We start from the raw sequence: 26,442 nt of genomic DNA, 5'->3' as shown, positions 1-26,442 counted from the left end.
ATATATAATTAAAAATTTGTCATAAGGACAACCGCAAGATTTCGCAGGATTTATATATATGTTAATATATTAAGTACATTATATTATTATATTAATTACATTAATATATTTGAGAAACTGAAATACTGTGAAATTGTTTCATTTTAATTTTATGAAGAAAGTGGTCTCAAAAATATTCAAAATGCGCTCACTTTTAGATTTTTTATCCAAAATGGATGGCTAACGAACTGGACCTTCAGTTTAGGACACTAAACGAGTGTGATAGAGGCCAATCTGATAGAATGATTTTTTCAAAAGTTATCGTGCAAACAGACTGACCGGCATAAATACATACAGACAGACACATTCGTAAAAACCTATTTTTCCGATTCAGAGGGTCTCAAAATTATCTGATGAGAATTTAAAAAAAAACAGTAATTAAAATTGTTTTGCTCTACTTTCGGTGAAAAAAATGTTATCTATTTATTTTTGCTTAGCTTGTGTCTTGTGTTGAAAAACTTAATTTTTGTTGTTTCTATGTTTTTTTTATAAATAAAACAAAAACTATGTGCCATATAAGAAGTGATTAATAACAAATTTGTAGATATTTTTAGGGTGCACAATGTTTGTCTTATAATCTTTTTCCCTATCTTGCATAGTTTGACCGCAAAATGCAATTTTTGATAGTTTTCGTGCGGTCAAAATTTGAATTTTCAATTTTTCGAAAAAATTCAGAAAGTTGATATGATAATCTTGTAGGGCTATCGAAAAGTAACATTTTTTTTCAAGTAGTATGAAAAACTGTACAGAGCATTTTTGAATATTGAAAAAATGTGCACTCAAAAATGTTGAAAATGGGATCACTTAGTTTTGTTATCCAAAATGTCTTGACTACCGAACTTGGCATTTAACTTAGGACACTAAAAGAGTGTATTATTAAAGGCCAGTCTAATAGATTAATCTTTTCAACAGTTATCGTGCTCACAGACAGACACATTCGTAAAAACCTGTTTTTCGGATTCAGGGGGTCTCAAAACGTGGACATTTGACAAAAACTGGGGGGAGGGGGGTCAAATTTTACATAGATCTAATTCCTTCTCTGATGAGAATGTGAAAAACAAAGCACGCTCTCAAAAAATATTCCGACTTTTAAAAATACTCCTTGACATGTCTAGGTTTTTCTAGGCGGATAAAAACTGCCTGACAATTACAAGTTGGTTAAACACCCCGTATTACATTTCTACAAACAAATTATTTAACAAACAAAACAATCTGAAGCTTGTAAGTTCATATATTAAACAAATACTTCCCATACTTTTTTCTAGTTTAAGTCTCTTCCAGATTTTATATTTTCCTTCGAACTATTTATAAATAATCAGAAAAATTCTTCAAATAAAGAAATATTGAGTTCAACAACTTTCAAGTTGAAGCTTGTTCAGGAGCACCGTGCTGATGTACTTCTTAATAATTAAACTGGTGTACTTAGTAACGATAAATAACAAGAATCTCATTTTACGATATGATAACCTTTATTGAAGTTAATGACAGAAAGAAAAAAAAGGCTATTGACAAAGTAAAGTGCACAAAATTGCTAGACATTGTACAGTTTGGATGATAAAACCTAAATTTTCAAATGACGCACATACAATTATGTTTAAAGTCACAAGACTCAATGATAAATTAAAAGATTTTTAAAGAGCGTAGATTCAATTTCAAATTTAATTTCTAAAATCTTTGAATGCAACAAGCATTTGATGCGAAATCTCTAAAGTTCTTCCGCTCTCTTCCTCAAATTCTTTTACGACACTACTGATTTATTGTGACCAGAATTAATAAAACGCTCTTGCATCCGTAGGCTCGAATCGACGAGCTTTCAGCTGCTGGCTGAACGAGGTCAGCGTGAATACATTGAGATTCCAACTCTCAACATTTACTGATCTTTGGTTTGCATGAACTTGATAAGATCAATAACACGGCTGGAATAACCGAATTCGTTGTCGTACCACGATATGAGCTTGACGAACGACTCGTTCAAGGGAATTCCGGCCTTGGCGTCGAAGATGCTCGAGTGGGTGTCACCAACAAAGTCGGAAGAGACGACTTCATCTTCGGTGTATCCCAAAATTCCATGGAGTGGACTGCCTGGGGCGGCAGCTTCCTTCACCTTGGCCTTGATCTGGTCATAGCTGGCTGGCTTTCCAAGACGGACTGTCAAGTCAACAACTGAAACGTTGGCGACTGGAACGCGAAAGGCCATTCCAGTCAATTTTCCGTTCAGGGATGGAATGACTTTTCCTACAGCCTTGGCTGCTCCGGTGGCAGCTGGGATGATGTTTTGCGCGGCACCACGTCCATCTCGCCACAACTGGAAAAAAAAGTTATTATATTTTTTTAAATTAATACATTTAGGTTTTGACATACCAGACTCCATCCTATGGCCAAAAAGACCATGAGGCAAACTTTTAGAGACACGCGGTATTGCTACAAAGTCTATTTACAAAATTCCATTTTAATTAAGCCAATTAAATTGAATTGTGAGGTATTATAATGCAATGATAATAGTTTATCAATAAGTTTGATTGAATTCAAAACAATTTTTAATAATATTTTTATCAAAGTGAAAAAAAGTATTCTGTAATCATAAGCATATTATTTTTTGTTATTACTTTAGGAACAATTATAGTCGAACAATTTATACAAAGATTACAATTAAACTTGAAAGTAATAATCTAAAAGAAACTCTGAACTTTTTAACGAAGTTAAAATAAAACTTTTATATCGCAAGAACTAATAAAATTCTCTATATTAAAATTTATCCAAATTTAATAAATTCACGATTTTTTTTCAATATCTTCAAGTTCTTTTTGCTTTTTCCATTGTGGCTTCCATTTATTTTCAGTTAATTCTTACACTTTGCCTGATATTTCCCTTTTCCTGAAGTTTTCTTTTTCCAATTTTCAAATATAGAATCTGCTATAAAATACTAAATTATTAAGACTGAAATAGAGACGATTAAAAAAGTTTTAATCATTCTTTTTTAAATTCCATGACTGTTCCACTTTTTCCAGTCTTTTTTTTAATCCATGACTTTTCCAGGTCTTGTAGCAACTCTGGACACGGGAATTTGAAAATTTTTATTATTAGGTGCCACTCAAACGTAAAAAAAATCCAGGGTATTTCTTCGAAAGATGTTTAAAATTTGACAAGTTTAAACTATAAACCTTCAAAAATACACAACACGACGAGTTTTAAAATGTAAAAATCTGTAAAATTAATCATTGCTCAAAATGGAAGACTGAGAATTTTAGAGTGTCTTTCAAGACCATATTACGATTACGATATTAAATTCCAAATTAATATTAATTTTTCGCTTCTAATTTCTGCTGGGATAAGACCTTATAAGAAAATAAACGGTACGGATTATTGAAATGTGATTAAAATTAAATTAAAATTGTATAAAGGCTGATTGAGCTGCGTTAATATACATTTTAATTTATGATTACTCATTATATTTTATAGTACTTTAAATTTAAGCATGTATTTTATTTTTATAATTAGGTAATTAAAATAATAATCATGTCATAAACGTGCGTAGCTCGATCTTTGAAATTGACTTGTAATAAAAAAAGAAAAAATTATATTCTTTAGATTTATCATACATAATTCTTTTTTATCTACGTCCAAAAATTTCATATTTAATTGAAAAGTTACTAATTTTTCTATGAAATGTTTTTAATTTTTAAAATTTGCTAAAGCGTTTTTAAAATAACTATTCAATACCAATTCGGTTTATTAAATAAATGTTCGAAAATACATAAACAATTTAGAACTCCAAGGATATTTCAATTGAAAAAGATTAATTTTCAACCATAGTGATAAATTTTTATCTAGAATGATGAATTTTATGCTGGAAGACGAAATTTTAACAACAGAACACAAATAATTTTTAAAAAAAGGGTTTGAATGCCAAACAATTAGTTTTATTTTCAACCATGAAAGTGCATTTTCAATCCAGTAGATTAATTTTTTACCAAAAAGGACGATTTTTCAACCAAATACACGAATTTTCAATGGAATAGTTTATTTTTTAACTAAAAAAAAAACATACAGTTGAATTTTAAGCCAAAAAGATCAATTCTTAACTAAAACAATGAAGCTTAAACTGGAATAGTTAAATTTTCAACCAAGAAAATTAATTTCTACAAAAAAAGACAAATTTTCAACAAAAAACAATAATTCTCAAATAAAAAAGATATATTGTCCATCAAAAATTTAATTTATAAATTTTCAGTTTAAAAGAATAATATTTCAAAAAAAAAGTAATCTTTAAAAAAATAGTTACATTCTCAAACAAATTGATACATTTTCAACTAAAATGATGAACCTTCAACTGGAATATTTGAATTTTTAATCCAAAAGATGAATTTTCAACCAAACAGATTAATTTACAAAAGAAAGACGAATTTTCGAATAATAAAAAAAAATTTCACCCAAAACTGGAATAGTTATATTTTCAGTTTAAAATAAATTTTGTACAAAAAATAAAAATTCACCAAAATAGTTCAGGTTTTGACTGAAATAGTCAAATTTTCAGTACAAAAAATTAATTTTCAGCAAAAAAAAACAAACTAATTTTTAATAAAATAGGTCATTTTTCAACGAAAGTGTTGAGTTTTTCATTTTGACTTCAAATCAAAAACATTTGAAAAAAAGCAAAAAACAAGAAGTTTTAATTTTTCAATCAAAGAGATAAAAAATTAAAAACAAACTGTTGGCTTTTCAAGCAAAACGATGAATTTTAACCAAGAACATACATTTTCTATCACAAAGAACGGATTTTCAGCAAATAGTACATTAATTTTGAACCAAATACCTGAATTTTCAACTAAAATTATGAATTTTCAACTAAAATTATGAATTTTCAACCAGAATTAAAGTGGTTAAATTTGTAGTTAAAGGCATTAATTAAAAAAAATCAAGAAAATAGTTAAATACAGTCAAATAAAGAATCATTGTTATTCAATTTTATATTGAAATTTTTAAAAAAATTAGGCAAGCTCTCGATTTGAAAAAAAATTCGCAGAAATTTCCAGGTATATAAAAGTTCCCTGACAATTCCAGGTTTTCCAGGTATAAGAATATAAATATATTCAAGAAGAAATAAAGAACTTTGTGTTATATACCTTTCCAGATGGTCCATCGACGGTCTTCTGGGTAGCAGTTGTAGCATGAACGGTGGTCATAAGACCCTCAACAATTTCGAAGTTGTCGTGGATGACCTTGGCAAGTGGAGCCAAGCAGTTGGTTGTGCAGGAAGCGTTGGAAACGACTTTGGCGGTTGGGTCGTAGGCATCAAGATTGACTCCGCAAACGTACATCGGTGCATCAGCTGATGGAGCAGAGATGATGACCTTCTTAGCGCCGCCTTCCAAGTGAGCCTGCATTCATGAAACAATATTTTTATAAATTTAGGAAATTAGGAATCTAATTTGAAAAAAAAAGTTACTCAAACTTTTCTTTAACTACTCACGGAAGCCATGGCGATGGTGGTGAAGACACCAGTGGATTCTACGACGTACTCGGCGCCAGCTTTTCCCCAGGGAATAGCCTTGGGGTCCCGCTCGCTGTAGACAATGATTTTGTTACCGTTGACGACCAAGCAACCGCCTTCAGCCTTGACCTCTCCCTTGAATTTTCCGTGTGTGGAGTCATATTTGAACATGTAGACCATGTAGTCTAGACCGATGAAGGGGTCATTGACAGCAACGACCTGCAAATCAAAATAGGCGATTTAATTATTTGAATATTAGTTTTATTATAATATTTATATTGCACATTTATAATCATGAAAAAAGGGTTGCAAATCTACAGGAATATCAACGTTATTGACTTCCATGGTGGCCACAAAACTTTGTTTTAAATATTCGTCTTCTTTTTCCTGACTAATAATATTGAAGCACCAGAGTTCAAATCTTTTGAAATTTTGAGTAAAAATGTACAAATTTTGAATTTTATATTCTTAACGATCATTTATCTATCTTATAAGTAGGGGAAATCACCCTAGAGTAAATAATCTTAATTAGCCAGAAAACTGAGAAAAAATATTAATTTTTTTTTTAGTACAACACTTCGGCAAGGGCCCTATAGTTTCTGACGAAGTTTTACTGAAATTATATAATTAATTAATATGTGAGAGCAAAAAATTAGTTTTCAACATGAAAAAAATTCGTTTCTTCATTATTCATACTTTTTACCTAAATGAAACATTTCTGTGGTATGTTTATAAATTAGAATCAAAGTCTGAATTCTTATGAACAATATATATTGATATAAAGTGTTGTTGCTTTATTATTTATCAATATTTAAGGGATTTTTATTTGACATTACTTTTTCCAACAGTAGATAACCAGCATTTATTTTTATTTGTGACATTTTTATATTATTTTTTTTAAAGCCAAAAAATAGTACAGATTTGTAGTTATTAAAAAGCCCAGAAACTCGGACAAGATCTCATTTTTAGAATTAACGTACATGCAAAAAATTTGCACTTTTTTGTTATCACAAGTCAGGATAAATGGTATGAAGATAAAACATTTCGTACCAATCGTACCAATCTCACGAAATGTAAGGAAATGTCAAAAATGGAAGCTTTTACGATTTTTGTAAAATAATCATAGTTTTAACTATGATTTACTCAATAAACTCAATAAAAAACAGTATTTTGAGAATTAATTATGAAATAGACGACTGAATATAAAATATAATTAACTTTAAAATTTTAAGAAATATGATAATACTATTTCCTATTCAATAATAATTCAGTATCAAAACTAGAAGCGATTATAATCAGTTATAATATTTAAAGTGATAACTGAAAAATATAATTTTTTCATAAAGAATATTCACGAAAATTACTAGATTAAACTTCTTTTAAGGAACGAATTTCCCTTTAAATTTCAATAAGTTTATATTTAATTTTCTTATACATAAAATAATACATACCGTTGCTCCTCGTTCAATGGAAGCCCTCAAAACCAAACGACCGATACGGCCAAATCCGTTGATTCCGATTTTACTCATGTTGTTTTTTATTTAACTGGATAAAATAAAACAGACTTGTAATGTATCTGACGTTTAAAAATAAATAATCGTGAAGTTGTTGTTAAAGCTGAGATGCAGAGAGGAAGTCTTTATCATTCGATTGATTAACTAGGGGTCAGGTTGGGACTAGTAATAATAATCTAATCTGATGCATTTCAAATCTAATAGAACTTTGAATATTATTGCAAATGTAAAATTTTGAAATTTATATCATCATATTGCATTTCCCGACAAAAAAATGACAGTTCCTGTACCAGTTGATACAACTATGACTTTGTCAATAATGTTGCTATTTTTGTTTCTGGCAACGTGTCCAATGACCCTAAAGTAGCTCTTATGTTGTATAGATAGAATGTACGACCTTTGTACCTAAATATAAAATGTAGATCAAGATCTCAATCGAATGGATTGTATTCTTTACTTGAACTTAACTTTATCTTTTAAATATTGATGTTAAATAATCAGCCTTTTAATATTTTCTTAAGCAATTAAATCCACAGTTTTTGTAATGAAAAATACTTTCTGTTTCAAATTACTAGAAAAAAAAACACAAAAATTTTGTTTATCTTACGCAGCTTGTTAATTAAAACATAAAATTAATATTGAAACAAAAAATTTAAATTTCACAGTATATAATCATATGCAGAAAATAAAACGGTTTCATTTTTATTAAAAAATACAAATTTCCGACAAAAAACAGTAACATAACCTAAAAATGTTCAAAATGGTAAGTTTTATTTTCTAAATCAACTGATTTTTGTTTAACCCATCAGTTGCGGAATTTTTTTCGCGGGTTTTCAACTCCTTTTCGATGTGTCAAATATATTAATTTAAATAACTTAAAATAATTAGATAATTTACTAATTTAACTCATTAATTAAATAACTAATAGTTCAAATAAATGAAATTTAACTAATTCTTAAGATATAAAACGCGTGGTACCAGATGGTACCGCCAGCAGCTGATGCGTTAAAATAAACGATTCCGGCGAAAACGCTAGCATATCCCATTATAGTTCGAATATTGTAAACATTATTTCAAATAATATAATTTTCATTAACATAACAATTTCATATTAAAAATATATAACAAAAATAGTTTCAGGTTGTAAATCCCTTTTGAAACACCTAATGTTTTTTGTTCTAAATAACTGATGTCCATTAGAAATGTTAACATAGCTTGAAATTGTTCTAAAATTTTTAATATTCGCCGAAATAAAAAAATCAATGATTTTTTTATTAAGGGGGTCTTCTATTTTCGAGGTTTCAAAAAACCCATTTTTTTACATACATTGAATCTAGAAGTTATAATAAACGTATTTTTAGGGAATCTTCCGGCGTCTAGGGGAAAACCCTGACGTTCTGGGAAAAAAACTAATGTCAGATTCGTCTTCAGCGTCCCAAAATACATATGGATACAATAGTCTATCCTCTCGCGCAAGACATTTTTTTTTGTGGGCCTATCTAAAAGATTTTATTTCTTCACGTTTTGAGAACCTCTGAACTCGAAAAACAGATTTTTACGAATGTGTCTATTTAAACATTCTTTGAATGTCGAAGACTGAAGCTCAATTTCATTAGCTAACTACTTAGGGGGAAAAATACAAAAATTTAAAGCATTTTCAAAGTTTTTTACCACTTTTTATTAAGATTTAAAAATTCTATGTATGGTCTTTTCGCAGTAATCGGAAATTCTAAATATTTATACTTTCGAATTCATTCGATAAAAAGAAAATTAATATTAGTAGTATTTTCAAATAATAATAATAATCTGAACAATATGAAAATTTTAAGACAAACAACGCATGGTATGGAAAAAAATCAAGAGAGCAAAAACGTTGCTTCTCGAAAGCCCTATAAGATTATCGGAACAAATTTTTTATTTGCCCTGAAAAATCGAAAATTCAAATTTTGATCGTAAAACAAAATAAAAGTAAAATTTTGAATTTTACCGTCAAACTATGCAATATACGAAAGAATGTGCACAAATGTGTAAAAAATAGAAAGATCGAACACGCGTAGCGCAAAGTAAATACATTATCGAGCGCGAAGCATAAAATCTAACAATCGCGCGCCCTAGGCAGATTTATTTATATTAAAAATATCAACTTCCAACGAAAAAAAAATAATAATAAAAAATATTTAAAACAAAAACCTGAACCTTCTTTAAATTATGATTTTTGCTTAAAAATACCCATTTTCGATGTGAAACGCTCATTTACCCTAGCATAGTTCAAAATATTCCTGGAAACCTACTGATTTGTACTAAAAATGTCAATTTAAAATCTAAAGTTGTTAGAGCATGTAAAATGTATTATCATGATGAACAAAGTTTTTTTATTATTGGACCCTAAAGCTTTTCAAGTTTGCACATTTTATTATTTTCAATCTGAAAATTTTTGTTTCTAACTGTCTCCGGTTAAAAAACTTAAAAAACTTTTATTTTAATATTAGTTTCCAGCGAAAAGCACCAAAGGGAAATAGGTAGGTATAATATTTTCAATAACTTGAAAGTATTAATTAATTTAAACTTGCAAGAGTATTAAAAAGCAAAAATATTTTATTTAATGTCGAAATACAATCTACTTTTTATGAACAAAAACAGATCATGAAAAATATTCACAATTCAGAATTAGTCTCAACTTCCTCCTTTTCGGCCAGTATCATTTTCATTTTTTGTAGGACAAATTGCATAATGCACAATAAACATATTAGTTCAAAAAAAAATTAATTAATTTAAATAGGTCACATTGTGTGGTTCCTTCGCGAAATAATTAAAATAATAAGAATCTACTTTTGGATTTTTTTGTAGAAAGTGAGATGTTTAAATCAACACAAGTGGAACATCACATTCATTCCTCTTCAACAATTAAATCTTATAGTTAATTAATCCACAAAACCAACTTCGTATGTGTATTCTGACAGATTACTGACCCAAGTTAAAACTTTAAAATAGATTGCCAACTTTTAAATAAAAGAATAATTTCCAAATATATTGAACGTGCTAACAAAGAAAACTAGATAATAATTTATCATACCAAATTTAAACATAAAAAATAAGAAGACACAAACTAAATAACATTGACAAAAATTCAACAATAAATTGAGAGCAATCCGTTTCTGCAATTCAAAAGGTGGTATTCCTGACTGAAGGTAATCAATAATTTAAAATGCAGCTGCTCAATCATATACCTGTGTATAACCGATTTCCATTTTACCTAATGCTTTCAAATAAACTGTATAACAGATATTTAAATTATTTTCAGAAAAGAATACAAGATAATTACAATTAGTTGAGCTGGATAAATTTTGAGTTCTGTCAAGGTTAGGTCGAACTGCCCGTACCTTGACCTTGAAACTGATATGACGTGACCTTATTCAATTCGCAGGGATTCGCGAAATGCCAATAGATATTTCCTCTAAAATTTAGAGTACATTTTTTTCGAAATTTTAAGCAAATTGCCAAAAAAATGTATTTTTTTTTTTTTTTAATACAAAGAACGATAGCCCGATGATTGCAACCTAAAGTATTAGGTATGCGTTCATTGAATAAAGCGACCCAAGTTACATCATCTGTGGCAATCACTTTTCCCATGTCAATGTCTTGAGAAGTCATTCTAACAACTATTCGCAAAATTCAGTAATTAGACATTTAAATTAATTTATTTATATTAGTAAAATAGTATTCAAGGATCGAAAATACAAATATGTAATTTCTGTCACTTCGTAATTTCGTAAATACATTTTTCCTCCCTGACATAAAATGGACTATTTTTAGAAGTATAATCTGTTTCTACCAACTGGCGAAAAATAGTTTACTAAGATAAAATAACATTTAAGGAACATGTTTGGAGGAAATAAGTGATTAGTGTTCGGAAGTCTAATTATAATTTTCTATCTCTGACATTCAAGGGCTTTGTCTCTATATATTAGAAATCAACTCAGAATTTGATTATTAACACAAGAATGTCTCAAAAAAGGTTTTAAAATTGACATTTGTAACTAAATATAAAATGAAATTCAATTGGTTCAAGAAAGTAGGAAGTCACGTGAGCATAGTGAAATAAACGTCCAAAAATGCAGCTACTGAAAAGAAAAATGTCGGCCCCAAGACACATCTTATTAATAAAATGAGAAAGAAATGAAGACAAAGACAATTAAGGCAAAAAAATAATTAAACGTAAACGTTGTGTAAACTCATTAACTCGATAAGCAGCTATCATGGGTTTATTGTATTGATGTATCTTCACGTCACGAGAGTCTGACTAAAATGAAACGTTCAACTGAGCACGTAACTGACATTTTATGATAATTGTGAGGAATTGTCAAGAATGAACGATTGTTTGAAATTTTATTAAGTACAGGGTCATCGCATTAAACTTTTTTGCGAGATTTATGACACTTTAAAAAGCCGGCACATAGCAACACCATGATGAAATGACGTGAAATACAGATCGAGAAACTACGTTTTTTTTCTGGTTGGATTCGGATGCCGGCGTTAAAATAAGGACAATCGGATTTCGGAATGAAGATACAAAAAGTCGTGTTGAGATGATTGAGAATGATGAATATTGATAATTTTAGAAAATAGAAGATTACGAATATTAAGTACTTACAGAGAGGTACAGTACCGTGCACTATGATAACCACAGGAACAGTGTCATTTGAAGGGCAGAAAACGGTAATATAACCGGCTTCCAATATCTGCGAATGCGCGTCAGACGTCTATCTTTATTGGCCGAATCTGGCGATTATTCTCTAATATCCACTAATAAAAAGTTCTTCTTAACGCATGCGCAGCAGGGCAGTCTAAAAATCGCTAAATTTGAAAAGTGCAATGTACTTGTGAAAATTATTGTTTCTTAAAAAAAAAAATTTAACAAAAACATCCATTCAGCTGAAATTTTGCACTCCCACGCCAAGGTTACTTTCGTGCTAAAAAAAATTGTCTGTAGAACAAATTTCTAGATACATTTTGTAACATAACTGACTTGCCTATAGATATGGTACAAGAATATTCTATGCAAATTCAATGGTGCCAGGCAGCCCCCTGCCTTGACCGTGTATGTGTATGCAGTTGTAGTTATCTTACGATCCGGGGGGGAAATGTCAATCAAACTAATCCAACAGATGGAGCCACAAAAAGGAGGTCTAACTTTTTCATTGAATTGCATTAAGAAAAAGCAAAAATAATTAAAAACTTGATGCTGTTTGAAAATAAACGAAAAAAATGTATGAAAAAATAAGAATAACTATTACTTATTATTAAAAAAAAAAGAAAAAGTCATGAAAATATGTAATTTAATATTAATAAAATTTAATTTTGAGATACATTTTGAAAGCAGTTTGAACTTCATATTTCTATGATTTATTTTGCTTATATTATTGATTTTATTATTTGTTCTAGTTAAAAAAATATATTTATTGTTAAAATTATTAATGCAGCTAAAGAAAAAATGAATAATATTTAAGACCTCAATTACAAAAATATTTAAAACATGTACTTGATCAGAAGAATTAATAAAAAAGATATCACTTATATCCAATATAAATATAATAATAACTAAAATATGTCAGACTACAACTTAAGTTGCAAAGCAAAGATTCTTTGTACCTTTAAAATCTTAACAATTTCAAGTTTTGAAGGAATTATTTTTGAAAAGTAATGATAATTTCAATTAAAATCTTTGAGGGAATAATTTGGTAAAAAGTCAATAGCAAGACTGATAAATGAGAAAATGGATTTAATATTATTTAATATAATGTATATATTTATTTAAATTGAACCGAACATCATATATACATTTATTCAGTTCAGTCAATTTATTTGTTGCTTAATATTTAAAGCTTTTTTCTCTCTGCATTCAACCCTTAATAATTTTATTTAAAAATTCAAATTTAAAGAAGATTTTGAATTAAATCGTTAATTATATTATTGCATACTTCATTTCTAAAGTAAACAGACTATAAGCTATTAAACTCCATAAACAAACGTACTGTACTTATGACACACAGTTGGAGGAAGTGCACTTTTTCATTCAAAAACAACCAGAGCCTTTAATTTTCTTGCGAATTTGAATTTTTTGTTCTAAATAAAAGATCATTAAATTCTATAGATCTTGACTTTCCGAACTTTTGGCTCCTCTATTATTTTATTAATAATTGTTCCACTCGAAGTATGGAAAACTAAAATTTTGAACATAACAATTTTTTACGCTTTATTAACTGATCAGGAAAACTTTATATTGTCTTAAATGAATGTTTAGAGACTCATAGAATAGAAATATTTTGATTATTATTCCATTCATTTGTTATAAACCAATTTTATGAACAAATTGACAAATAGTTTTATTATCGGTAAAAAATTTGTTTGCTAAAAGTGTTTCACATAGATGTAGGAATGACATTTAATAACAAAAATAATTTAAAACTTTATAATAACCACAGTTATTAACAATTCTTGTGACAAAATATTTAAACTTTAGGTTTTATCAAATTTAAATTTTCTTTGATGGCCGAGTGGGTGGGATAAAAGATACATTTCTTAGGAATATCCGTAGTCATTGTAGCCATTAAAGAAAATAAAAATTTTGATAAAACCTGGAATTTGAATATTTTTTCACGAGAATTATTTATAACAATGGTTATTGTTAATTTCCCAAATATTTTTTTTACTAGTAGTCATTCGTCACCAGCTTAAAACATTTCCAGTGCAAAAAAATTTCTGTGCGAAAGGAAAAAAATTTTGAATTTGTTTATCTAATTTGTTTACAAAAATTTAAATTGTTATGTTTTATCAAATATTATTAAATATTTATTATTTTAAGGAATACCTGAAGTCGTTCTGGCGATTGAAGGAAATTATGATTTGAAAAATCTCAAATTCTAATGTTTTGCCACAACAATTGTTTATAATAACAGTTATTATAAACTTTTAAATTGTTTTTGTTATTAAATGTCATTCCTACATTAATGTAAAGCACCCCAAGTGCGAATTGCCGAAGCTGCATACACGGCCCAGTGTTGGTCCAATTTTGGCAACCAAAGGTCGGCTAAAGTTATTGGGCCAAGGGTCACTTTTACTACGGCAAACCATGTTTTATTTAAATCGGACCAATGTTGAGTCAGTACTGGCAGTCTATAGTGACTATTAATATTTGCCGATCCTCCACCGATGCTTGGCCCAGAATCGGCACTTTGTTTCGCCAAGTCTTACTTTTAGCACCTAATAAACAAATCTTACACGAAAGATAAAAAAAATTTATTGAAAAATTGTCAATGTTCACGATGAAATTTGTTAAGTTCTATCATTAAAAATTTTTAATGTTTATGAAAAATTACATTTCCTGTCATTGCAAAAAGTTGTAAAGTAGGCTACAACGGACAAAAACGAAATATTACGTGAAGAAAAATTGTAATCGATTTAAATTATTTATGTAAAAATTATTGTACTGATATTCCTGGTAACAGTATGTGTATTCTACATTTACACAATGTCACATAATAATAAATAATTAGAAAAAGAGAGCTTAAAATTTGGTTCTTTAACTTTTCTAAACTGCAGCTTATGAGGATGGTTTTTCACAAACTTTCAACTTGTCGGTTTAGCGGAGTGGTTAGCACTCCCAACATAACTTTCCATTTCAAATTCTAATCTTTAAGCATATATTTTAACTCAAAGAATTTTTAAAGCGTAGTCATAAAAGAAACAAAACTTAAAATTATTGATGTCAGAAATTTAAAAAAATCGAAGATTTCTTAGAAAAAAAAAACTTTTCTTTATAAAAAAAACAGGTAGGCCGCCGGACCGGGAAACTAGGAATTTTACGAATTTTCAGAAGAAAAATCTACCAAAGTTCGATTTTAACAATTTTTAAAATAACTCAAGTACAATACTGAGAATCCAAAAAAAAATAAAAATTGAAAGCGTGTCAAGTTGAAAAGGGAAATTACTGTTTTCTTTCGATAAAAAGCAGTCGTATTTCATTTTATCAACGGCAAATATAAAGAAATAAATCGTCTATTGTTGTTATATTAAATACAATAAACGATTTTATCATCAAATAGGATAAATGAGCATATATTTCAACGTAATTTTAACTCAAAGAATCTTAAAAGTTTTTCTTCTTTTTTCTTGTTTTTTGTTGTTTTGTTTCATCTTTAGAAATTCAATGGTCGTAAAAGGGACTTACGAACCGGGAAATCACAGGGAACTTCTTTCTTCCCTCCTGCCTTTCTCCGACTAAAGCGTCCACCTGGATATAAGTCCACTAAATTGGTAAGGAGTCATAAAACCGGTTCTATCTTCTAATAAAATTCAGGCTCTCTCCCGCCTATGAATGAGTGAGTAAACAAAAATGATAAAAATTATGTACAGGCGTGTATGCATATGTGTGTATGTATGTACATGTAGGTGTGTATACGGATATGAATATATATGAATATATACGAAAAATGTACAACGAAATTTTAACTCTAAATACAAAGAGAAATAGTTAAGAAATATACTCAATACTTCTATTATCAAGAATTATACAATATCACGTAAGTCTACAAAGCACAAATGTACAGAGACAAATAAGCAGGAAAAAAAAGAGAAAATACAAAAGAAATGTAAGAGCCAGTCATAGCAAGAAACCTCCACGATTAGGTGATTAGGGGTATATGTGCCAAATAACATATAATCTACGAAGTCAATAAAGATAGGCCGAGTGGTTCCATTTTCTAATAAAAATATAAGTTTACTCTAGCCTATAACGCATAAGGCAACATAAATGAAAATACATAAAACTGAAAACTGTACAACGAAATTTAAAACTAAATACAACGAGAAACAGTCAATAAATAGACTTAATACTTCGATTTTCAAGAATTATATACATTCACATATGTCTTTAATGTGCAAATGTATAAACAAATTACAAAGTAAGCCATATCAAGATACCTGTAATAAATAGTTTTCGAATTTTCTATTTTTAAGAGGCTCGAAATCCGACGCTGTTCCTATCTAAACTAAGCGATAAAAGAAAGAAAAGTACATTACATATAAATCTAACTTTAATCGACACATCTGCGAGCATTCACTAAATGTGAATCACTCAGAATTTATAAAATAAATAGGCACGGGTTTTCACATTGTTTTTTATAACCGATTAATCTGTATATACTTATAAATAAATTGGTAAAATAAACAACGTTACAAAAAAAAAAGTGGTTAGCACTCCCAATTGCTAGGCGATAGATTTAGGTATATAGATGTAGGTTCGATACCCCGTAGCGTTAGAAATTTTATTTGTAATATAATGTTCAAAATGCAATATATGTATTCAATCTAAACAGGACCATTAATATTTATATCCAAAGTACTCGCAATCAATTAATATTTATTTTTTAAATATCTTTTTTGTCATATCCGTAGACTATAACAGTATTGGTACCCAGTGTTAGGCCGATAATGGCAGCCAAGCCCTGGCTGTCAAGTCAAGGCCATAGTTATCAATCCGGCAATGGCGCGACGATGGCAGCCAGGTTTGGTCCAATACTGGTACCCAGTGTTGGGCCGACAATAACAGCCAAACTTTGGCTGCCAAGTGCAGGCCATAGTTATCATTCCGTCATTCGCACGATAATGGCAGCCGAGCTTCGGCAATATTTTTGCCGACTATGGGCCAATGTTGGGCCGTACGTGACTTCGCACTTGGGACTTATCGCAAAAAAGAATTTACCGATAATAAGACTATTTGTCAATTCGTTTATCAAATTTATTTTTAACGAATAAATGGAAATATAAACAAATTATTTGTATTTTTAATTCCCTAAACATTCATTTAAGACAATACAGGGTGTCTAGCAAAATTCAATTTACGAATTCCCGGATTTGCTGGATCAAAAATAGCGTTTTTCCCGGTTTTTTGTGATGTGTCTAGCTATTTCAGAAGTGGGTTGGATTGATAAGAGAAAGGTTTTAAAGAATTACTGAGAGGAAAAAAGATTTCAGAAAATAGTTTGAAATAAACAATCACATGTGTTACAAAAATGAGGTATTTATTACTTTTCAACTAAAATATAAAACCAGAAAAGACCAACGTTTAGCAGGGCACCCACTATTTCTCTTCTACGATACTCGACTTAATTACGCAATTTTGCTTATCGGATTCGAAAAAATAAAAGATGAATTTTTATAATAAAAATTTAAAAATGTAAGACGGCATATTAAAAATATGTTCTTACCTCTATCTATTGCATCTATCTTAATCATAAATAACTCCAACGAGTTGATTTATGCGCTCATCATAATATGCCGTCTGATCACTTAATTCCACTAAAAGTTTAGATTTTTTGGTCTGGATTGCTTGCAAATCCTTTGCAGGCTTTCTTTAATCTTCTTTTCGTTCGTTTTCTCCCTTCAGTTCTTCCGCTTTTCTGAGTAAATCCTCCTTGTAAAACGCATGTTCGTTTCGAACTGCATGTATCATCGTTTTATTTACGATCAAAGATTTCCAATCAGGCACTGAATCATGTACCAGACGTTAAGCAATTATACGTTTTTCTTGGAGATTTTCAACTGGGCACTCTTTGTTAATTGAGAAGCCTCTTTCTAGTGCTGAGTTTCCATGAGAAATAATCAGGACCATTTTCACAAAACAGAACAGATCTGAATGGATCTGAATCAAAATGAAGATGGAAAGTATGCTTTTAACATATTAACCCAAAATCTATCCAAACGGCACTCACCTCGTCGGTAAGTCTTGAAGCATTCTTGAGCATGAGGTGAATTAGATAAGGCTTTGAATTCTTTTTTTGCATTTTCAGCCTTCGTAATAGAAATCTATTTTTTAGTCAAAGTTGGATTTAAGCAAGAAATATATTCTGTTTGTTTGTGATTGAGCGAAGATCTTTCATGTATTTTTTTGAGGATAGCAACAAGAATATTTCGGCAATCTTGACGAAAAGTTAGAAAGTCAAGATCCTTTAAGTCTGGAGTATTCCTAAGGGCGTCTAGAGTCGCAAAACCTAAATCAATCTTCTTATCCAACATATTTTCTTTATTGCATAGATCTAATTTCACGATGGGATTTTTTTCCAAGACTTCAGAGTTGAGAACCCGGACTGCAAAACTTTGGAATAACCCAGTCAAATCGCTGAAGAGGAATGGAGCCATAGGACTGTCAGACTGGAAGGCAGTTGTTAGAAATGGCTCTAATTCTGTTGTCAAAAACTCAAAAAACAGTAGGTTGGGTCTAAGTAGTTTATCTTTCACCGCAGAGGCTAAAGTTTTCGTAAATTTTTCGTAAGAACAGTCAACAGTGCCTTGTGCTTCTTTATCAAATTTCTTTCTTCTTCAGTCACTTTCTCTCTCTTTTTGTTTTTTACCTGTTCTTTTTCCTTTTTCTTCATTTCTTGTTCTTTTCCAATCTTTTCCAGGAAAGTTGCATATGCTTTCAATGGATCTAGCATAATTTTAAACCTTCTATATATTTGACCATTTTCTATCCAACGCACATCGCAAATCTTTAGCGGAAACAGTTGAGAGCTTGTGATTTCGGAGTAATCTTGGCGCCTGGCAGGGGAATCTATAAAAAAAGTAATCAGCAGCGCGAAATATATCCATTAAATTCCAATGAGAAGAATTCATGCCAGCCTTAAAGCCTCCGTGCGTAGAATGAATGCCACAACTACCCAAATTCAATAACTCAGAATAATCATTGGAAAACTCTTTCAATTCTTGGCATAAATCATCGAGCATTTTAAAATTAACATTTGGGCCATCCAGAACAAATTGGATAACTTTGCCCAAGTTTTTTTCCCGTACAACAGCTTTGAATCCTTCACGAAGGTCTACGGCCCGTGTGTGGCCTGAGAAAATCGAATCCAGATATCTTGTAGTAACTCCGTTGGTCTCATCGCACCAGTACCTTATCGACAAATCCACCTGCTGATGCTGTGCAATTTTATTTAGAGATTCATCGAAGCCCACTACGAGATGAGAACAGTTGTCGATAATCGATTCCAATCTCTTCTTGAAATAAGGAGCAATACCATAAACAATAGTATAATAGACTTTATATTTTTGCAACTGCAATCTCTTTACTATTTCACTGTCTGGGAATATACTCGGACAAAGAGTCACCAAGTCGCCAATGCTTCGCAGAGAAATGTGATGAACGACAGAATAAAGACAGAGCATACTTTCAGTTTTGGTTACTTCCTCTTTCTGTAGAAATAATTTCATGACAGCAGTTGATCCATGAACGTGTGAAGAGCTTTTGTATAAGTGATCTTCTGAAGAACTTTCCGAGATTTTCTCCACTCTCTCTTTTTGTAACTGTGTTGAAGACGAAGGTCCTAATAGATAATATAAATTTAAATTAATAATAGGAATAAAAAAGATGCAATAAATCGTTAATGCTTCAGAAAATGGGAAGATAAACTCACTGGTAGGTTCTAATTTGTTGGTTTACACACTCCAGATTGTAACCATGACCTAATTCGAATTTATGAGTCAATCCGTATTTTCCAAGCAGACGATGGCATAATCGCAGCTGCTCTTTAACGGCAATAGTATTTATTTAAAATACCTTCCATAATAATTAATATAACAAACACGTTCCACGCGATCGGCTGCCAGTCAGCGGATCAGAGAGGTTACGCTTATAGTTTAACTCAGGAGCATCAGAGGGTTATACAGTTGATTTTACTGAACAGATAGTCAGTTTTCGTACTCTTCTATTCAGTAGAATCAACAGAACGCTGTTTAGTGTTTCTGAACCAACGAGTAGTTGCTATTACTATAAATCAACTTACTAAACGTGAATAGTAGCATATACTCTACCGCAGTTATCTCCGTGTGAGGTTAGGAATATAATTAAGAACATGAAAAACGGTAAGGCTGCCGGGGTAGACAATATATTAACGCTAAAATGTTTAAACACGGTGGCCAGTACACACCACATAGACTGTGCGAATTGATAAGTTTATGTTTCGAGATGGGATACGTCCCAAACGATTGGAAAACGGCGATTATCGTACCAATATACAAAAGAAATGGAGATAAAAGCGACTGCAATAATTACAGAGGAATTTAGCTTATTAAGTACCGTTAGTAATATATGCTCAAAAATATTTATTCGTAGGGTAATGGAATAACAGACAAAAATATTTGGGAATTGCAAAGTGGGTTTATGCCAGGAAGGTCATGTATGGATCAAATATTTAGCTTAAGGGCATGTGATACTTACAATTTCCCCGGCTTTTTTTCTACAAAAATGAAAATTTTTAAAAACTGAATTCGGAGATGCTATAAAATATCATAACAGACGTCCCCAGATTCTTTTTTCAGGGATAATAACAAAAAAATTTATTGTACTAATTAAAAATTGTATGCATATGCATTATTTTGAGGTTAAGTTGTTTTTCATCTCTGCCTTTCCGATAATCTGGAAATTATTTATGAAATAAACTTTTTTGATTGGCTGCAAACAAGGTTAGTTCCAGGAGATTAGTTGCTATGTTTATTTTTAAGTACAAAGTTTCCAGCCAAAAATATTGTGTAGTTTGGCAGTAACGCTCGGGTGAATTGTAACACACATAACCTCGAAATAGACACGCACGTTGTTAGCAACATCAAAAAAATTTTGATAAAAAAACAAAAAAAAGTGTGCGGGGACGTCCGTTAGCATGTTCGCTGTCATTTCCCAAAATTTGAAGGCAAAATATTTCTTATCCTAGGAAAAAAACCGGGGGAGTCTAACACTGAAAAAATCGATGCTATTTCCTACGCGCTATACAAATAAACCACATTTTGCTAAATTAAAGTTTTTTGAATTAACCTACAAAAAAAGTGTGTGGGGACGTCCGTTAGCAAGTTCGCTATCATTTCCCAAAATTTTTAAGACAAAATATTTATTATTTTAGAAAAAAAATCGGGGGAACCTAAAACTGGTAAAATCGACAATTTTCTAAGTATCACATGCCCTTAAGGCAAATCACAGAAAAAAGTTTGAGAGTAGGAAAACAAGTTTTCTGTGCATTTGTTGACCTAGAAAAAGCTTTTGACAAGGTAGATAGACGTAAAGTTTGGGAAGTCCTGAAAGAGTATGGAGTTAATGGATGGCTCCTACAAACTATAAAAACAATATACACGGGTAGCAAAGCGAGTGTAAGGGTAAATGGGAAATTGAGTGACTGTTTCGATATTACTAAAGGAGTTAGACAAGGATGCGTTATGTCTTCATGGTTATTTATATTATTCAGGGACAAGTGTTTAAGAATGGCTCTTTTCGACGAAGAAGGTGTGGATCTCGAAACAGTAAGGGTACGTGGGTTAGCGTTCGCAGATGATAAGGTTGTTATGGCAGAGTCAATCGAAGACTTGCAAAGAATGTTGAATAAACTGAATTCAAGCATGAAGAGCATGTGCCTCAAAATTAACGCAAATAAAACAAAAACTATAGTGGACGAAAGAAAGAGTGAGAAAACACTATGTAATATTTTATTAAATTATGAGAGAATTGAACAAGTTGATAAGTTTGCATACCTTGGTAGCTTATTTACTAGGGACGGGAAGATAGATGAGGAATTAGATAGACGCATAAACGAAGGTTAGAAGGTTATTGGTAGAGCAGGGCCACTTATCAGAAGTAAAAATATACCAAATAAAGTTAAAATGCCAATACATAATTCTTTGTTTGTACCGACTGTACTATACGGTAGAGAGATATGGACTTATCAAGAAAAAGATAAGAGTAAAATCAACGCAAATGACATGAGATTTATGCGCATAATATGCAGGAAAACTCTGATGGAGAAAGTGAGTAACGAGATAGTTCTAAAAGAATGTGGCGCAGAAGAGGCGCTAATAGGTAAGTAAACGGCAGTGTGCCCAGAGGCAGCCAGCGGAAAGAATGGTTAGAATATGTGAATGAGACCCTACTTAGAAGAGACATAAGAAGTCACCGAAACACAAGAGCCTGCATAAAAAAATGCATGGACGTACAAGAAACTAGAGAAATATGCCAGGGCAGAAAAGTATGGCGGCAAATAGTTAATAAAAAGAGTGTCAGTAGAGTGAATGACGCCTGAAACAAAAGGCTTTGGACACAAATGGACCCAGTGGGGAACCTTACATAACGTCTTTGTGAGGATCTTCACTTGGGGTGATTGCTAGAGAGATTAATCAGCAGCTTGGGTCGGAGCAATGTTGCGGAACGAACGTGTTATTTACATAAATAACACGAGAATTCTGGATCAAACTAAAAATTCTCTATCCCTTCCTCACATTACTCCTTTCCCCACCGAGTGAGTCACGCCTACCCCGAAAGGGAAATGGCTTAATGGTGTAATAATAATAATAATAATAATAATCACAATAATAATTGAATGCAAAAGTCACACCTACTTTTTGTGGCGCCATGTGTTGGATTAGTTTGACCTACATTCCCCTCCGGATCGTAAGGAAACAGAAAAGTGGGGGCGATGCATGGCATGGGGCTGGTGCCATGTATAATCTGACTGCATGTTTATTTATGCGATTCCTCCTTTACCAAAAATTTTTTTTAATCAAACCAGTTCCACAAAATGTGATATTGAGCTGGAAGTTTGAGAAAATAAAGAAAAGGGACTAAGAACGTTAAAGTACTAATAAATAATGAGAGAATGTGTTTTATTCTGGTCATACGGTCCAATATAAATAAAAATGGATTCAGATGTCAATGAATCTTTATTCATCAATTTAAATTGATATAACCAACGTACGTTTCAAACTAGGTGCAGGTCTTCTTCAAGGTAATACATCACCTAATATTTGTCTGTTTAGTGTTGAATATGTGCTGGAATCAGAGCTTCTTTTCTACATCTGATTAAAAAAGTGCGTTGCTCCTTTAGATTAACCAGTGTTCGATTGGTGCGTATCCAATTTCCCATAAGTTGCATCGGAGTGTCGCCATATCTTCTTTATATGTAGTTTAAATAACCAATGATGTTCCAAAACGTGATTGACCTTCTTTATTATTAAGAATTCAGTGATTGGAGTTTATCCACACTGTGAAATTGCTTCGAACATTGGTTAATCTAAAGGATCAACGCACTTTTTTAATCAGATGTAGAAAAGAAGCTCTGATTCCAGTACATATTCAATATCAAACAGACAAATATTAGGTGATGTATCACCTTGAAGAAGACCTCCAACCAGGTTGAAACGTACGTTGGTTATATCAATTAAAACTGACGAATAAAGATTCATTGACATCTAAATCCATTTTTATTTATATTGGACCGTATGACCAGAGTAAAACACATTCTCTCATTAATGATATTAACGGTCGAAGAAATTTCACAGTGTGGATAAAATACAATCACTGAATTCTTAATAGTACTAATAAATGTTTACAGATACAAAAAATTTCAAAAAATGAGTTTTTTTTAGTTGTAAAAATGTATTAGTATATACACGTTTCTTAGTCCCTTTTCTTTATTTCCCAAACTTACAGCTCGATATCTTATTTCGTGTAGAATTGGTATGATAAAAAAATGTGGGTAAAGTAGGAATCGGATAAGTGTCACATGTCAAATAAAAATAATTGAAACCAAAAAGATGGGTTTTAAAAACTATAGTTAAATTTTCAACATAAAAATTTAATTCTTAACCAAATTGTTGAATTTTAAATCTACAAAGATGAATTTTCTACAACATTGTATTGTATTTAGACCAGATAAACAAATTTTAAACAAAACAGTGTAATTATTCCCAAAAATAGATGAATATTTAACAAAATAATTCAATTTTCAACAAAATAGTTGAGTTTTTAACCAAGTACTTGAATTTTCTACCTTGAAAGAAGAATTTTATTTTTACCAATGGACGGATTAAAAAAAAGAGATTAAACTTCAACCAAAAACAGTTGTTTTTTCAGACAAATAATTGAATGTTCAAGCCAAAAAAATAAAATATTTTAGACATCCATCAACTTTTAAATCTGAAAACATGAATTTTTAACAAAAAAGTTAAGAACTTTCAATCTAATAGTTTAATTTTGAACACAACATTTTTTAAAAATAAACTAGTTCAACTTTTACGAGTGCTCAACAAAATAGTCAAATTTTTAACTAACAAGAGAAAATTTTAATTAAAATTCTTATTTTTCAACCACATACAAATTTTCAACAAGTAAAAGTTTTGTCAATGAAAGAAGACGAAAAGTTCATCTAAATTATTATTGAACTTTCAAAATAAAAAACGAATGTTGGTAAAAAAAAAATATATTTTTACCAAAGTAGTGAAACTTTTACTGTGTAATTTTCGTTCATAAAAGACAAATTTTTAATAACAAAAAATAGTTAAGTTTTTAATTAGAAAGACTTCAGTTAAATTTTCAACTCGAAAACATGAATTTTGAACTAACGACTCATACCATCCAACATTCACCCATGTCATCTCGTACCATGTTTCTATAATTCAATGCAAAGTTGACGTTTGTTGACTTCCATAAGAATTTCGTAGTCGTAGTGTATATTTGGACGTCTGAAAGCAGCAGTCAATAGGTTACATACAACTTTGGCCTAGTACCCCCTGCTGGGAGCACTAAATTGCAAATCTGACCTCGGATTCGTGATCAGAGACGTCGAAAACTCCCGGGGTAGTATTGTTAGTGATTATAAACTCTTTCTAAGTTGTAGAAGTAAATCTTAATCTTGTTTAATTAAGTTTACAATGAGTTTTGGCTTTTTATGATCTATTGGACTTTTCAAAGCCGTACTAAGGGTTGAAATTTAGTGAAAAATATAATCCAACCTTGTTTTTTTTATGTATTTTCATTCGTAGAATTGAACTATGTGGTCAAATTAAGCGTATCATTCTTCATTGTTTTTTAACTCCAAAAAAACCATGAAAAAACCATAAAAAATGTTGTTTTTTGTCTATATCCTAAAAAATGTTGGGGGAGGTAATTTTTTAACTCCAGATTCGGATTCAGCGTCGAGAAATACGTAAGAAAAAGTTGGTCTGGTCAAAAGTACAGGCAACTTTTTTTTGTTGGGCCTGTATAATTCTTCAAACGTGTTGCAAGGACGCACCCCCCCCCCCCCCCCCCCCCCCCCCCCCCCCCATCATGAATTGTTCCTGGATTAGCCCCTGATATTTTAAAAATAGAATATTTTATAAATAGATTAAAAAATGTCAAATTAAAATTTCAAATTTATTATCCCTAACCGACATTTAAAGTGTCTCTTATAAAAATTTCCTGATTTTTGCCAGTCTATTTTCCAAATCTTTTACTTTTCCCCAAAAAATACATTTATACAGGGTTTTTTGTAAAATACATGTTTTACGCATCAAACTGCGATTAACCACTAGCAATTTTGAGACACCTGAATAAACAAATGAAATTCAAAATGTTGAAGATAAAACACACTGATTTCAAGGCCAATTCAATTACATATATAGTGATATACCTTTTCCCTTTTTAATCAAAGAACGCTTAAAAAGATTCAATTTCATTTTTAAAAAATCTTGACTTGAACAATTTCTAAAGTAAACAAAATAATAAATTAAATTGAAGAATTATGTCAATTGGTATAAACATTATTTATTAAAAAATAAAACATTCTTTCTTCTGACGACGTCTTTCAACTTTTTAGATCTTATATTTTTCTGCGTATGTAAGACCAAATCTAAATTAGTCTCACAGCAATAAATTACCAAATATATCTCATACGGCAGTATTCACATTAAATCACATAATACTTTTGCTCGTCTGATTCTAAAATTGATAATAATATTGCTCAACTCGAGATTCAATACGACTCAACTCGTTTCTGATTATTAATTAACTATTTAATATTCCATTGTATTTTTAACAAAATCTTTTTTAAATATTGATGAAACAGAGTTTAGGTATAGTAGACATCTTAATTCTGCCGTCCAAAGCTAAAAGATACGTAAGTAACATTGTCGTTTAGTTTAAGTTTCCGATTGTTAGGTATAAGAGAACAGCCCTAAACCGCAAAGTCACTTATTTATCTTTTTACCTTGAAAGGCAGAATTATCTGAAGGTTATTATCACTCCATTACCTTTCTCGGTAATCGTCGTAGTCACTCGCTTCTGCCACGTTTAAATAAGAACAATAAAAATGAAGAGTGGCGTTGGAATTCTAGTCCTTACATTCGTTTGTTGTCTTAATTTTAAAAGTAAGTACAATATAAACAGTATTTAATCAAAATAATGAATAAATAAGTAAAATTTAAACTTAAAAATGCTTGAACTGTTAATTTCTAAGGGCTTCAAGGCTAAAACGTTTAAAATAAGATATTTTTCAACTTCAAAAAACTTTTAAACATATGGCATGTATGGCCACGAGACAGCATTTA

General features: G+C 30.6%; 1 protein-coding gene and 1 long non-coding RNA gene across 2 annotated transcripts; one reads left to right on the top strand and one right to left on the bottom strand.

Annotated features, from left to right (window-relative positions):
* Positions 1 to 1,493: 1,493 nt before the first annotated feature.
* On the bottom strand, positions 1,494 to 11,814 carry LOC117181341 (glyceraldehyde-3-phosphate dehydrogenase 2-like). The gene is made up of 5 exons (XM_033373912.1): positions 11,696 to 11,814; positions 6,982 to 7,075; positions 5,510 to 5,749; positions 5,163 to 5,417; positions 1,494 to 2,344 (listed from the first exon to the last, which is right to left on the bottom strand). The coding sequence occupies exons 2-5, from the start codon at positions 7,057 to 7,059 to the stop codon at positions 1,910 to 1,912; spliced, it is 1,008 nt and encodes a 335-aa protein (XP_033229803.1). The 5' UTR covers positions 7,060 to 7,075; positions 11,696 to 11,814; the 3' UTR covers positions 1,494 to 1,909.
* A 5,790-nt stretch (positions 11,815 to 17,604) lies between these two features.
* LOC117181342 lies at positions 17,605 to 19,488 on the top strand. The gene is made up of 3 exons (XR_004468112.1): positions 17,605 to 17,820; positions 17,892 to 18,308; positions 18,504 to 19,488. It is a non-coding gene; the product is annotated as an uncharacterized LOC117181342 (long non-coding RNA).
* The last annotated feature ends 6,954 nt before the right edge of the window (positions 19,489 to 26,442 follow it).

The sequence above is a fragment of the Belonocnema kinseyi genome, chromosome 10, assembly GCF_010883055.1.
Source record: "Belonocnema kinseyi isolate 2016_QV_RU_SX_M_011 chromosome 10, B_treatae_v1, whole genome shotgun sequence".
Taxonomy (NCBI): Eukaryota; Metazoa; Arthropoda; class Insecta; order Hymenoptera; family Cynipidae; genus Belonocnema; species Belonocnema kinseyi.
The sequence above is the reverse complement of the archived record's forward strand: the minus strand, read 5'-3'. Positions and strand labels throughout refer to the sequence as shown.